At 39.0% G+C, this 13,733-nt stretch overlaps 1 protein-coding gene across 1 annotated transcript in view; it reads right to left on the minus strand.

Annotated features, from left to right (window-relative positions):
• Nucleotides 1-8,814: 8,814 nt before the first annotated feature.
• Nucleotides 8,815-13,733, minus strand: part of LOC149443787 (src substrate cortactin-like) — a 64,967-nt gene continuing 60,048 nt past the window's right edge. Inside the window, exon 17 of the mRNA XM_089655317.1 lies at nt 8,815-10,223. Coding sequence (XP_089511443.1) covers nt 10,087-10,223 — 137 coding nt within the window. The 3' untranslated portion in view covers nt 8,815-10,086. The remainder of the gene's footprint in view (nt 10,224-13,733) is intronic.

Raw genomic sequence — 13,733 nt, forward strand, 5'->3', positions numbered from 1 at the left:
TACTTCTGAAAACAAATGTTAAACTTAATGTATTAAGTGTATTAAACAAACAGGAATCATACATATATAAAAGTGATACATTAATTTTAATGCTCTCCCTTTATCATGCATTAAATTGTCTATATAGTGGAGATTGTATTGGCCATAACTTAACGTACCAGTGAGTTTCGCTTTTGTATTTGTTCCTGTAAGCATAAAAAAATCGATGCTGAATCCCAACCAATTTTATTATGGTACCAAATCCCTATTGGCAAGAGATAGTAAAGTGGGGGACAAGGGAATGGGACTGTACAGGTACCAATCACATAAGAGATATATAGATAAAAAATATTTGATTTTATTCACAACGTTTAAAAACAATTACCATACATAGAAAAATAGAAAACAACCAAAATACATCAATGGTTATCTTCATTTAGTGAGTTCCATCTATCAAAGTCTTCATATGGCAACTTGAAACCTCAAAGCATTTCAACTCTTAAAGAGTCTTCAGCAGTTTTTAATACAAATAAAACATGGAAACATGGTACTTCCCGGATTTATAAAATTCTTACCGAAATGATGGGGGTTGCCACGCCTTTGTATATGGAGAAATGGGAAAGGGAACTGGGAATAACATTCGACGAGCAACAGAAAAAGAAAATATTTAGATTAGTGCACGGAGCAGTGGTGGAAATGAATTACAAATGTTTGGCTAGGTGGTACATTACACCAAGTGTGGCACATAAACAACAAATAGATAAATCACCTTTATGTTGGAGAGGATGTGGGACAAAAGACACAATGGCACATATATGGTGGGAGTGCCCTAAACTTCAGGAGTATTGGGAGGAAATTATTTATTTAATTCAGGAGATAACGGGGGTTGAGGTCCCAAAAGATCCAGGCACATGCTTATTCCATAAAACTGAGACTTCAGTAGAAAAATATAAGAACTCGTTGGTATTTCATCTGATAAATGCGGCAAAAGGGGTTGATACCTAAATTTTCGCAAGAGCAGGAAATACCATAAAGAAAAGACTAGATAGGTAGGGTTGACTATGTACATAAGATGGAGGAATTCTACCATCAGGAAGAAGATAGAATGGAGAGATTCAGAGAAAATGGGAGAAATGGGATAGGTTCAAAGAGCAATTTAAAGAAAAATAAGGAGGAGATAAGCAAGGAAGAAAGAGAAGGGAGCCTGGAGAGGGAAAAGAAAAGAAGAGGAGCGAGGAGAGAAAAGGAGAATAAAATTAGGCAGCAGAATGGAGAAATGGGGGTGGGAGTGGGGGTTCTTTAGACTAAAGAGGTATAAGGGAATTGTTTAATGTTGAGTATTTTGGAATTTTAATGGTGAATATATTGAAATGTTGAATATATTGAATTTTAATATGTGATATACTAAAAATCAATAAAATATGTATATTAAAAAAAAACCAAAAAAAAAACAGTCTTCATCAGTCTTCAATGAAAAAAGTCTTAACCAACTTTGTGCAGAGTTCAATTAAATAGTTAATGCAATGTGCTCTCTTCCCAAACAGCCTGCTGATTTATGGGTGTAGCCTGTGTAGAGAAGATACTTCAGTGTTAGCCTAATGAAAGGCAGACCTCTTCCTCCTTGGAGTACTCCTTATTCCTGCTCTCCGTTATTCCTCATTTTAGCCATGTAAAAAGAAAAATGACATAGTGTCTTATCATAGATAAACAGTGGATTTTATGCACTTACATTTAAAAGGATTAATCACGCTTTGTATAAAAAGCCGCTGTAAGCGGTGATGACCAGCCTCTTTAGTGTGTCAGCACACACTGACAATACTCGCCGTGTGGGTAGTCGGATCACTGGTGACGTCTCTGCCTCTCCCCTACGCGTTACGCTACAGGGACTCGTAGCTTCATCTTTTCATTATTATTATAATATATATAATTTATTATATATATATTTTTTATTTTTATTTTTCTATCTGCATGTTTTATTTTTATTTTTGTCTCATTTTTCTATTATTTTATAACTAATGAGTGTATACTTTCAAGTAGCACACATTATTTGAATTTTTCAAAATTAATTAGGAGATTATATTTATTTAATTTATTTCTTCTGTTTTTCACAGATAATATCACAATAATTAATATATTAGTTTCATTAGTATTGTTAACTATAGAGATATGCTATCTCATTTTATCATGGTATAAACTGTTCATGACTATACTGTAGAGAGTACATAGTCACCACCATAAGTGAGTAAGCAACCATTAGTCCTAAATAGAGCGCGGTACCTTATATTATATTAATTTTTGTCAATATTTGACTCACATATATGAGGGTGAGCAAGGAAGCCAGGGCCCATATTAATATTTTTTATAATTTATTTTATACACTACAAATTTGTTTTGCATAAAGATCTAGAACACACACTCCAGTGGCTCACAAGTAATCTTTACATAATTTGTTGATTTACCAAAAATTACTATTGAAACATAAATTAGCCATACAAAATAAATAAAAAGTCAGTGCCCAAGTTGTAGATGCCTCCTCTTTTGCCCAGCTGTTTTATATACAGAAGGATGAGATCTGCTGACCCTCAGTCTGACTCTTTATTAAGATGTGCGAGATGGATACAACCAGTGCTGTAACTGTTGTGGGTGTGGTTGGTACCATCAAGCCTAGGAGCTCTGGAGTTGACCACTTGTTTGCAATAGGTAGACACATGTTGATGTGTGTTTTTTGTATATATATATATGTGTATGTATTTATGTATACTGGCAACATGTGTATAAAATCAAGTACCTAGGCATGCAAACATTTGTGAAAGAATGCGTTGCTCTTAAGAGCTCAGTGAATTCAAGCGTGGTACCATGATAGGTCGCCACCTGTGCAATAAGTCCATCTGTGAAATTTCCTTGCTACTAAATATTCAACGGTCAACTGTTAGTGGTAATATAACAAAGTAAAAGCACCTGGGAACAACAGCAACTCGGCCATGTAAAATGACAAAGCAGGGTCAAGTGCACAGTGCGCAGAAGTCGCCAACTGTCTGCAGAGTCAATAGTTAAAGACCTCCAAACTTCGTGTGGCCTTCAGATTAGCACAACAGTGCATAGAGAGCTTCATGGAATGGGTTTCCATGGCCGAGCAGCTGCATCTAAGCCCTACTGCACTGAGTGCAATGCAAAGCATCGGATGCAGTGGTGTAAAGCACACCACCACTGGACTCTAGAGCAGAGAAGACCGGTAGTTGCCTGACTGAATTGGTTTTTGAGGTCCATAAAGACATGAATGAGCGAGTTTGAGGTGGAGGAACTTGACTGGCCTGCACACAGTCCTGACCTCAACCCGATGGGATGAATTAGAGCGGAGACTGTGAGCCAGGTCTTCTCGTCCGACATCAATGCCTGGCCTCACAAATGTGCTTCTGGAAGAATGGTCAAACATTCCCATGGACACACTCCTAAACCTTGTGGACAGCCTTCCCAAAAGAGTTGAAGCTGTTATACCTGCAAAGCAACTCTATATTGAACCCTACGGACCAAGAATGGGATGCCATTAAAGTTCATGTGAGTGTAAAGGCAGGTGGCCCAATAATTTTGGCAATATAGTGTGTGTATATATATATATATATATATATATAATTTTTTTCTCATCCTCTCCTCAACTTTTGGGAGCTGGCTGGGCTTCTCTCCCTTGCATTCTTTGTGACTCCACCTTGTGATCTTCCTTCCTATTGACATGCATTCATTCATTGTTTTTTTATGCTACATCTTTGGGTATATATAAGTATCCATTTATTTATCACTGTGATGGGCTAGCGTTTTGCTCAGTGGTCGATGTTATAAGACTTTGGTACTTACGCATATTTATATTTCCAGAATACACTGCTTTTCTCCTGATGAAGACTCTTTAAGAGTTGAAACATGCTGAGGTTTCAAATTGCCATCTGAAGACTCTGAAGAGAAAACTATTGATGTATTTTGACTGTTTTCTATTTTTCTATGTATGGTAATTGTTTTTAAAGGTTGTGAATAAAATCAAATATGTTTTTATCTATATATCTCTTATATGATTGTACCTGTAAAGTCCCGTTCTCTTGTCCTCCATTTTAGTAACTCTTGTTCCTGTAAGCACTTTCTCAAAGAAACAAAACTGATTAAAAAGAAAAAAACTGAGGAGTAAAATAAAATACACCTACACAAGGGTGATATCACAGGCCTTCAATTCAAAGGCTGAAGTATCTTCACACAGGATTTGAAATCTCCACCAATTCCCAGAAACACACAGGAAATTTTATGTGTTAACCCTCGCCTAACTGCCAATGGCGAAGTATGTTTTAGAAGAGGGTAGGAGAAATCACACTAGAGCCAATAAACCTTCTGGTGAAAGATTTTGGACTTTGAGAGGTGATTGGAACTGACAAAAATTCTATGCAGAAAAAACAAAAACACTATGTAAGTATTGAAAGAAAATCATTAATTTAAAGGGAACCTGTTCTTTCTAATTGCAGGGCAAAAATAAATCTCACTATAATGGTGCCCTCATCTGAAGCACATTTTAATTTTTTGTTCAGACACTAAAACCCAATACAAACTCAATAAAGATATTTGACACTTTTGAACTATGCATCTGACTCATCAATGCATCACAAAGCATACACATGAATACATATGCGTTGTGGTGCACTAAGGTGTCAAAAAAAGTCAAGCATGTGTTTTGGTTCATGAAGATGCATTGTGGGCCCTTATAAAATTGTTTCATTCAACACAACTTAACAAAACACACTTTAATGCATAGGGAACAGACTAATTAGACCCTTGCAGTCCAAGGCAGCCAGTCAAAAAGTATTTTTAGAAAGAGGTCAACCATGGCAGTGCAGTATATTTACCATGGCAGCCAGATTTCTTTATAGACCAGTTGGAAGACACTAAAATACCTGTATATGCATTGCTGATGCACTTACTGGCTATTGGAAATATCATGTTAACCCATATGCCTTTTCCCATGTTCTACATCAGGTGTCAGCAAAGGAAGGAATTCCAATTGTTCTTGAAGCACTTTATATGGGGAGATTTGTTCTTAAAGCACATAGATTTTGTTAGGGCTCATTAGAATACCCTATTTCATTATTTCAACAATTCGGGAGTCTAAAGTAATATGACTAAAACAATTTACCTGTATTATCAGGAAATATTTTACTTAGCTCACTGGATATGGACTGTAATCCATTTTTAATGACTGTGTCAAAGTATGAAGCCAGATGTTTCCAAGCAATTTAAAGGATCACTACCTTGAATAATACTGCATTTCGTACTTTGTTATTTAGTGTATGAATTTCTTTCTTTTATTGTATTCACCAGGGGCGGACTGACAACTCATGGGGCCCCCGGGCAATAGGGGATCATGGGGCCCCTGTGTCCTCGCCCACACTCAAAAAAGCCCATGAAAAAGCCAATGAAAGGTACCAGGGGCATCTCATGGGGCCCCCTACTGGCCCCAGGCCCTCGGGCAGTGCCCGAGTGCTCGAATGGTCAGTCTGTCCCTGGTATTCAGTTACATTATATTGTGCACAGAATACGTATATTGTCTTGTCATCCTATTTCCTTTTCCTTTTCAGGATCTGTATCTTTATTGATGGCACACTGCACTACGATGCACATTAGCACATTGCTCTACTGTGCAGTGCATTTATGTCTGCAAGATGCATTGGGTTGCCATTCAGAGCGATCATACCTTCGCAAGTAATTATGTGGAAATGTGAGCATTCCTACAATAGAATAATGTAAACAGGGTCTTAATACTCATTTTCTGGTTAAGAAAATGTAAATCTTTTTCTGGTTTCTAGTTTACGTGTTTGCACGTGCAAAGCAGCCCATACTTACTGTGCCTGTGTTTTCTGCAAAAAAAGGTGCATGCACCTTTTTAAAAATGTGGCTGGAGGGAAAATGCATGGTCTTTTTGCCAATTTGATTTCCCTGCGGTTCTCGCACCCACAAATGCGCATCTGAATGGTAGCCCCGCACGTCTCATAAGAGCAGCGCAATTTGGCTACGGGTGGTTGCGGGTGCGGGAACAGATATGATTCCCTAACCCACAACCACCCTGCACAGTGTGAACCAGGGCTTAATGTCCATAGGCACAGGTGCACGTTTGTTGAAATTCACATACATACCAAGTAGTCCTCTAAAAATAACAGGGAGCTGGAAAAACCATAACAATATCAAGGGTACTGACTACAATCGGCACCCTTTATTTGCATGGTTTCAATGAAAAAAATAAAATAAAGTGTTCCTGTACTTATGATTGGCCCTGTGCTGATCACAAGCACTCTACTAAGAAAAAAAAAAAACTTATCTAGGTAATACACACCAAACTGAGCATGTGTAGAGTGACTCCAAACATTATGTCTTATCAGGAGATATGAGGGGGGCAATGTAAGAAGGGGAGGATCAGAGAAGTCAGGATCAAACAGCATTTTTACACAATGCTGAGGATTAACCCCTTAGGTACCACAGTGCATCACTGCATATACAGACTGATTTTACTGTTGTGGGTTTAGTAACACTTTAAACATGGAGTTAGGCTTTAAGGTTTATGACAATACAAAACGAACTCATATTCTGAATATTATAATAACGTGCTAAACTAACTGAAAAAAACGTGATTCAAAACATTTTTTTCACAGGTGGAATCACAGTTCGCACACATCTGGAATTGTCAGATGCTGAAGAGACTCCTAACAAATGTAGTTCTACAAGAAAGTGAAGATCAGAGGCATGGGCAGCGGGAGAGGTAAGTATTATTACTGCTCATTTACAGGCTACTTTTTTTTGTGTGACAGATCTGCCTTAACTGCATACAGTTATCAGAACACAAGATTTTGTGTGACAGTAGTTCTTTAACTGTTGTTAAGATGAAACTTGCAGCATACCATACAAGCATACATGATGGAGTCAGATCATATCAATATTGGACGCTTGTACGTTTTTTGTTCTTGAGTCCAACCTGTTGTTTTCATACCATTCAGATGAGAAAGGATGGACTGGTCCCATGTCATGTTAACTGTTATTACTCTCAAAGTGATGGATGATTTCCATGGTCATAATTCGGACTATTTACCACACCCACCTATTATTGCATGTCAAAATATAATTTTCATTGTACTTCAAGTGTAACTCCACTTTTTGTTGAGAAAAAAACATTCACCTCTAGATGATCAATCTTTATTGCAGGGATTTTAACAAACAAACATTGTTGCAGATTCCTACCTTTTGTTATTCTGAAGAAATAGTTGTTTGTTTGCCTGTTGTTTGTCATGTGCAGAGCAAATTTGTATGGGAATGGTTTTATAATTTGTAATCAGCTGCTGCACCTGCATGGCTCTAATGAAGAAACTGGCAAGGTCTGTGTAACGGACCCCAGACACCCACAACTGGGTATCTCCATCAAGCAGCTGCTTCTCAGACACTGGAACACGAGACCAGTGAATCTGGCTATTGTTACCCCAAGATCCAGACAACACCAGATTTGAAGTAAACCAGAGGTAGACTACTTTGTTTGAACACAGATACAAGATATATACACTCAGGGGACAATCCCCCCTCCCTGCATAATGATACAGGGCGGGGCAATCTACATTTAATAACCAGAGACACACAGGTATTCAAACTTCACACCAGCAGACAGTCCCATCAGGAGGGAGGGCTGCTGGAGAGCCCCCCCCCCCCCCCACTAAGCTAATACACATAAGCACATACATCCCATAATAGTTTGCCAAGCCAGACAAACAATAGAACAATGGGATGCAGCCACATAACATTAAACAATCAACAACCCCCACCCCACCTATCTCCTAAACATGTCTACACAGACTGAGACAAAGCCCACACAATATTAGGACAGATCACCCTGTACCCCTAACAGGCACAGAGTGAGTAACACATGAGAGGGATATGGGGAGCTTAGACAGAGGTCTCCCCACTTCTCCAAAGTGAGCTGGGTTCCATGGGCCCCCCACCCAAAGTGACTCCCGTCACAGTCTGCATCCCTTAATATGCGATTTTTGGGAGTATCTCACCAAAAAAAATATTGCAGGGGATGCTCAAAATATAACTTGTATAGTACAGACTTCTGGGAAAATTAGTAAGCCAATCACACAAGCTGGAAATTACATACTGTATCTGGGAGGCGTTCTGTACACCATCTGTGTACAGAATGCCTCCAGGCTGCCATATTGCACTGTATTTTACAGAAAATTACAGCACTGAAACGGAAAGGTAATTATGAATAACATTCAATTACAATATGACTTGAGTTGCAATTGTATGCGCTACGCTATTTTTTTTATTTGTTAATTGTTTTCCCCACAAAGGGAATTGCCCTTTGAATAGTAGTTCATCCCATCCCTATGCAATGTGCCCCAGTTGTAGTCTTATGTTGAGGTTTCTCTATTTAAACTGAGTGTCTTATGTTTGCATTTGCCACACAGCATATATCACCACTTGGATTCGACATATCGTATTACTCTCAGTAAACCTGACACAGACTAACAGGTCTTCTTGGCGTTGATGTCCTCTGTTTCAAGGCTTGATTTAACACTGTGTACATCAGTTTCCTTTTAATATGGTTGAGAATTCAGTTATATTTTTACTATGGGAATTTCATCATCTTTGCTAATTTTTTCAAACATGCTGATTTTTTTTTTAAATCCAGTTGACTTGCATTTGATAAATTGATTTAACAAAAAAGCATTAGGCCATGTACTTGTTAGGTTGTGATATGATTATATTATCAGGTCAGTTGCTAAACATTGGTCAATTTCACATAAAATGCACTGTCTCTGTCTGTAAGGTTTTCATATGTTTATTGCAGAATAATTACAGAAGGTTGCATTGTAGATCAGAGTAGAAGTAATTATAAGAATTTTATTGCAAGTTTAAAAATGGTACATGTAAAAACTCAACTCTAGCCATGACTTTTTGTTCTCAGTTATGGATCAGTTTGAAAAGAATAAAGTTTTTATTACAGTCCATGATCCTATTGGAGAGATTTTGCCTCATTTCTGGTCTCTGGGACAGCAGTAAATGGACGAAGTGGTTGTTTGTGGCTTTGGCTCTCAAGCTTAGGGCCTGGTATACTCCTTGAAAGCCTTCCATACCTTAACACCCTTCAGTGAAAACAAAGTTTATACTCATACAATGAAAGTATGGGAATAGGAAACATTTTTTAAAATGTATTAAAAAGGGAATAATCAGTTGCAAATATGAGTTACTGTAATTTAAGAAGACACCAATGGACGCCCTCTGATATGTAGTCCCTACCGTTCTTCTCATATTCATCCATCAGCAGACCCCCAATGTACAACTCCTTTATATTTATCTAATGCAGCCCATAATATGTTCATCAGCCTAGTTTAGAATCTCCTTACATTCATCCATTAGCAGCCCCTCAAAGTAAATTCTATTTATGTTCAACCAACAAAATCTCAGTAGCCCCACATGTGCATCTATCAGCAGTCCTCTACAAACAGCTTAGCCCTTCCCTAGTTCCAATTTCTACCAAGTTCTTAAAAACACTGCACTACCCACCACCATTTTGATTTTTTTAATTGGATTACAAAACAAAAATTATCACTAGGTAGGGTAGGATGCTTTGGCCAGAGTGCTGGTTTGGAAATAAATGACAGCCAGCGAGTGCTGGTGTGGCTGAGCTGTCATTTTGCCTGTCACTTTAAGAAAAACAACGGCTCAACACAAGGGAGGCCTCAGTACAGTGACTGAGAGCTATTCGTTTATGGGACAAGAAGAGATGGACAGTAATACTAACAGGGATAGTAATAAGACAGCGTATAACATTTCTCTATTGTGTTCAGAAAAACCTACCCAACAGAAACACAGATTACAAGTGAAACCATTGATCCCTTCCCCTCTATGTCCAAAACTAAACAAAAAATCTCACTGGAGTTGGGTTTGAACCAAGGTTATGAATGTTTCATTTTACAATGTATATTACTGTCCTAAATGACTTTCAAGTTGTAAAAAACAACTGGAAAAAATCTTTTTCAAGAAGCAAGACACATCAAAAATCTGAACGCTGCATATAATAGTAAAGTTGGGTTATCACTGCATAAGCTCCACATAAGTTGCAGGAAAGAGCCCCCGCCGCCCATTGCAGGATCCAGTCCACCAACCCTCATCTACCATCTCAATGTCTGTGATGATATCTTGAGGTTTGAATGAGATCTCATCATCACCACCTGTGAATTACAAAGCAAAAAGATGTAGATGCAAATGTCATACACATTGTTATTTTGTTATTGCAGATATCCATGTCCCAAATTGTAACTTTCAGCACTCTTCACTCCTGAAAATAAACTACAGCTTGAATTGGACTTAAAGGCCCACTGAACTTTCAGTTTAAACCAGCAGTTTAAATACATTCTTTGTGCATCAATACAAAGCAGTCACATCCTGAGTAGAACAATATGTCTTTTGCCATTATGCTGTAGCGAAGGACTCTTGTTCTCTGTGTAGAAGCAGTGGTTTCTCTGGGGAGTTCTGACACATGCCTGTCTAAGTCAGAGCTAGAGCTCTATAATAATCAGGGTAAGTGCAGCGCTAAAACAACAAAGATGTACAGAGTTCTTCAATAATTCAGTGTAAGTCATATATATAAAAATTCTAGAAGTATAAATCATATGTGCATAAAAAGTCCTTAAAAACAATGGAGCTCAATGTGACTTCACGTGTTTCCTCAAACAGATAGGTGAGAGGCAAGGTGATGGATAAAATGCGCACTCACCGGACGCGCAATGGTAATGCGCAGTATATGGTATAGTAGAGGTCTGCCAATGGGTCCCTCTCAGCATAGGAACAGGATCACCACAGGATAAGCAGATGTCATCATCCGGGGATCCCCTTAAAGGACACGGGTGCAGCCTCTTCAATGTGGTGCAGTGGTCACCAGAGGGAGCACTGGGGATTTAAGTGATTGATGGAGAGCAAAAGATGGAAAAACCCATAGTGTAGTAGATTCAAATGATGTTTAATGAGAAGTAGAAATAAAATAAAAATAGAAAGGTGTTTCCATACATATGAACATCGGAAATCTTGCGACAACCATGAACAATCAAATAACAACCATAGGGTTGCTATGAGCACTAACCAGCTGGTTTGGTGATAGGGGCCGCCGGACCTCCTTAATCCGGCGGCGTAATATCAAGGCTTGCAGGCTCTTCCAAAACGCGTTTCGTACGTGTGTATGTCCTCAGTTGGGGTCGCCAGCTAGAGCTCTGCAATCAGCAGCAAGCATGAGATTTATTGATTTCAGAGAGTCAGACTCAGGAGGGTGATGTGAGAGACCTCTGCAGAGAGACCACTGCTTCCCCACAGAGAACAAGGGTTCTGCTCTAAAACATGCTTGCAGAAGACTGTGTGCTTTTCACACTTTTTGTTTTGATGGGCATGAAATGTATTTAGCATATGTAATGTGAAACTTCAATTGGGCTTTAAAAAATCCTTGAGGAATACTGCTTGAGAGTGCTGGTAAAAGCAATCTGATCTTGGATTTCAATTGCATACAAGAAAGAACAATATAATAGAGAAAGCTTAATATACAGTATACTCTTCATCCCTTTTGCTGGAATCGCAAAACAAAATATTTTATTGTTCTAAGGCCTTGTTCACACGGGCTTACTACCACATACACCAGTGCGAGGGTCATGTTTGCCTACATAGGGATCCACAGGGGATGCAGACAGTGTGCGTTTGGGGCCATGCACCCATACAACTGTCAAATTGGGAGTAGCATCTGTCCCAATTGACATGAATGGGACTGCCTGCACAGGGATGCACAGAAAACCTGTACAACCCTGTAGGGGCAAGCACAGCCCTTGCATGGGAGTACCTAGGCCTGTGTGAACAAGGACTAATAGTAATAAAAGCCGGTGTGAAATTTCCACTCACTGCATGTTGTTTTACCAGAGCAGGAAATGAGTGGAAATTCCCCCAATTGGGATATACTGTAGATATAAATGCATATTTAGTAGAGGGAGTGAAGTGTTAGTACATTTCTCATGTATTTATAGCTGTCTATGCTTTTGTAGGCAGATTTCCCTTCCCTTTCTGTTCCAATGACAGGCGCCATCCAGGGCAGTAAATTAGGATTGTATTATCAGGGAAAGAAGAGAAGGGAAATCTCCCCAGCTGAGGGGCACAGACAGTAAAATAAACCTGTCAGTGGTTCTAAACCTTCCTCCACTTAACCAAATCTGGAGTTGGGCTTTAAATTCATTAACTAACCCCCTGTACATGTGATTCCACTATATGTAACAGCCTCACTCAAGTACAATAAAATAATCTAAATTTAAATGAAACTGTAACATCTATAAAAGTGGGGACAGAATCTTTAAATAACCGTACTGAAAAAGGTGGCAAACAACCCTAGCAATTATTGTTTTTTTCTAGTGTAATGTACTTTTGTTAATTAATAGTTGGGTTGCTCTGTTTGTGTGTTACACTAAGCTTTGTGTTCCTGGCCAAAAGAGTGAATCACTCACTGACCTTGATTATAATATTGGAATAAATCATAATCCTTTGTTTTTACTAAACCTTCCCTTACCATCTGGCTTAAATGTTGCTCATTTAAAGGGCACCACTAATGGTTTGATGTAACGTTTACTTTTAAACATTTGTACACTTGTGTCGTATAGAATTTTTTCATTATTTTTATAAAATCCATATTTCATAAATAAACCTTTATGCCTGATTCACACAGGCATGGAATGTGAGCATGAATGGGCCATGTGTTGTAGTGGTCTGAGTCAACAGGTACAGCAGACAGCCCATTGAAGTCAATCTGACAGCTGTGCACACTGTACGATCCAGACCATTCACTGACACCCACACAACTAGGACGAGCTATGTTTCCGTGCAGCCACTGCATCCCCATAGCCTTGAAAGAGATGCCTGCATGAAGCACATGGTGCCTTAAGCCACTTAAACACATGGCCCATTCCCAGACAACAGGGTTCAGTGCCCGTGTAAATGAGGCCTTATATTCTCTAAAGGATACCACCATGACACAAGCAGGGGCGGACTGACAACTCATGGGGCCCCCGGGTAATAAGGGATCATGGGGCCCCTGTGTCTTCGCCCACACTCAAACCACACCCAAAAAAGCCTATGAAAGGTATCAGGGGCTTCTCCTACTGACCCCGGTGCCCGAATTCCCAAATGATCAGTCCGCCCCTGGACACAGGTTTTGCAGGGTATTAGGAATTTTCTAAGGTGAGAGCACGACAGTGATTTCATTTGTTTTGACTGTCTCTATGTGACTGAAACCCTGTATGGAGCCCAGCACAGCAGGGAGAGGAGAGAGGGGAGGAAGGAGGGCTGGGTCATTACTCTGGTCATTCAGTATGCAATCTGGGCTTCAGCTTCTGGGCTTTGTAAACAGAGTATATTTTTGGCAAAACAGTAAAGGTTAGCCTGGTAAACTTGCCTAACTGCTCCAACTGTTTGGTGAAAATAGGCAACATTCCTATGCAATATGTCATATTTGCAAGAATAAAAACTTAAAAAAAAAATATTTTTTAGCCTTGAACATATTAAAAAAAAGGAAGTCTTTACTCCATGTGAAAGAATATATTTATGAAATAATTAGAACTATAAAACTTTTACAAATCACAGCAATGTGCTTTATAGATATGCTTAGCATGCTACCAGATACTTGATTCTGAAGTCAGCGTGTTGGTAGCGACAGCGTG

This window comes from Staurois parvus, unplaced genomic scaffold (genome assembly GCF_062004578.1).
Source record: "Staurois parvus isolate SC_StPar_1 unplaced genomic scaffold, SC_StPar_1.0 ptg000832l, whole genome shotgun sequence".
Lineage (NCBI taxonomy): Eukaryota > Metazoa > Chordata > Amphibia > Anura > Ranidae > Staurois > Staurois parvus.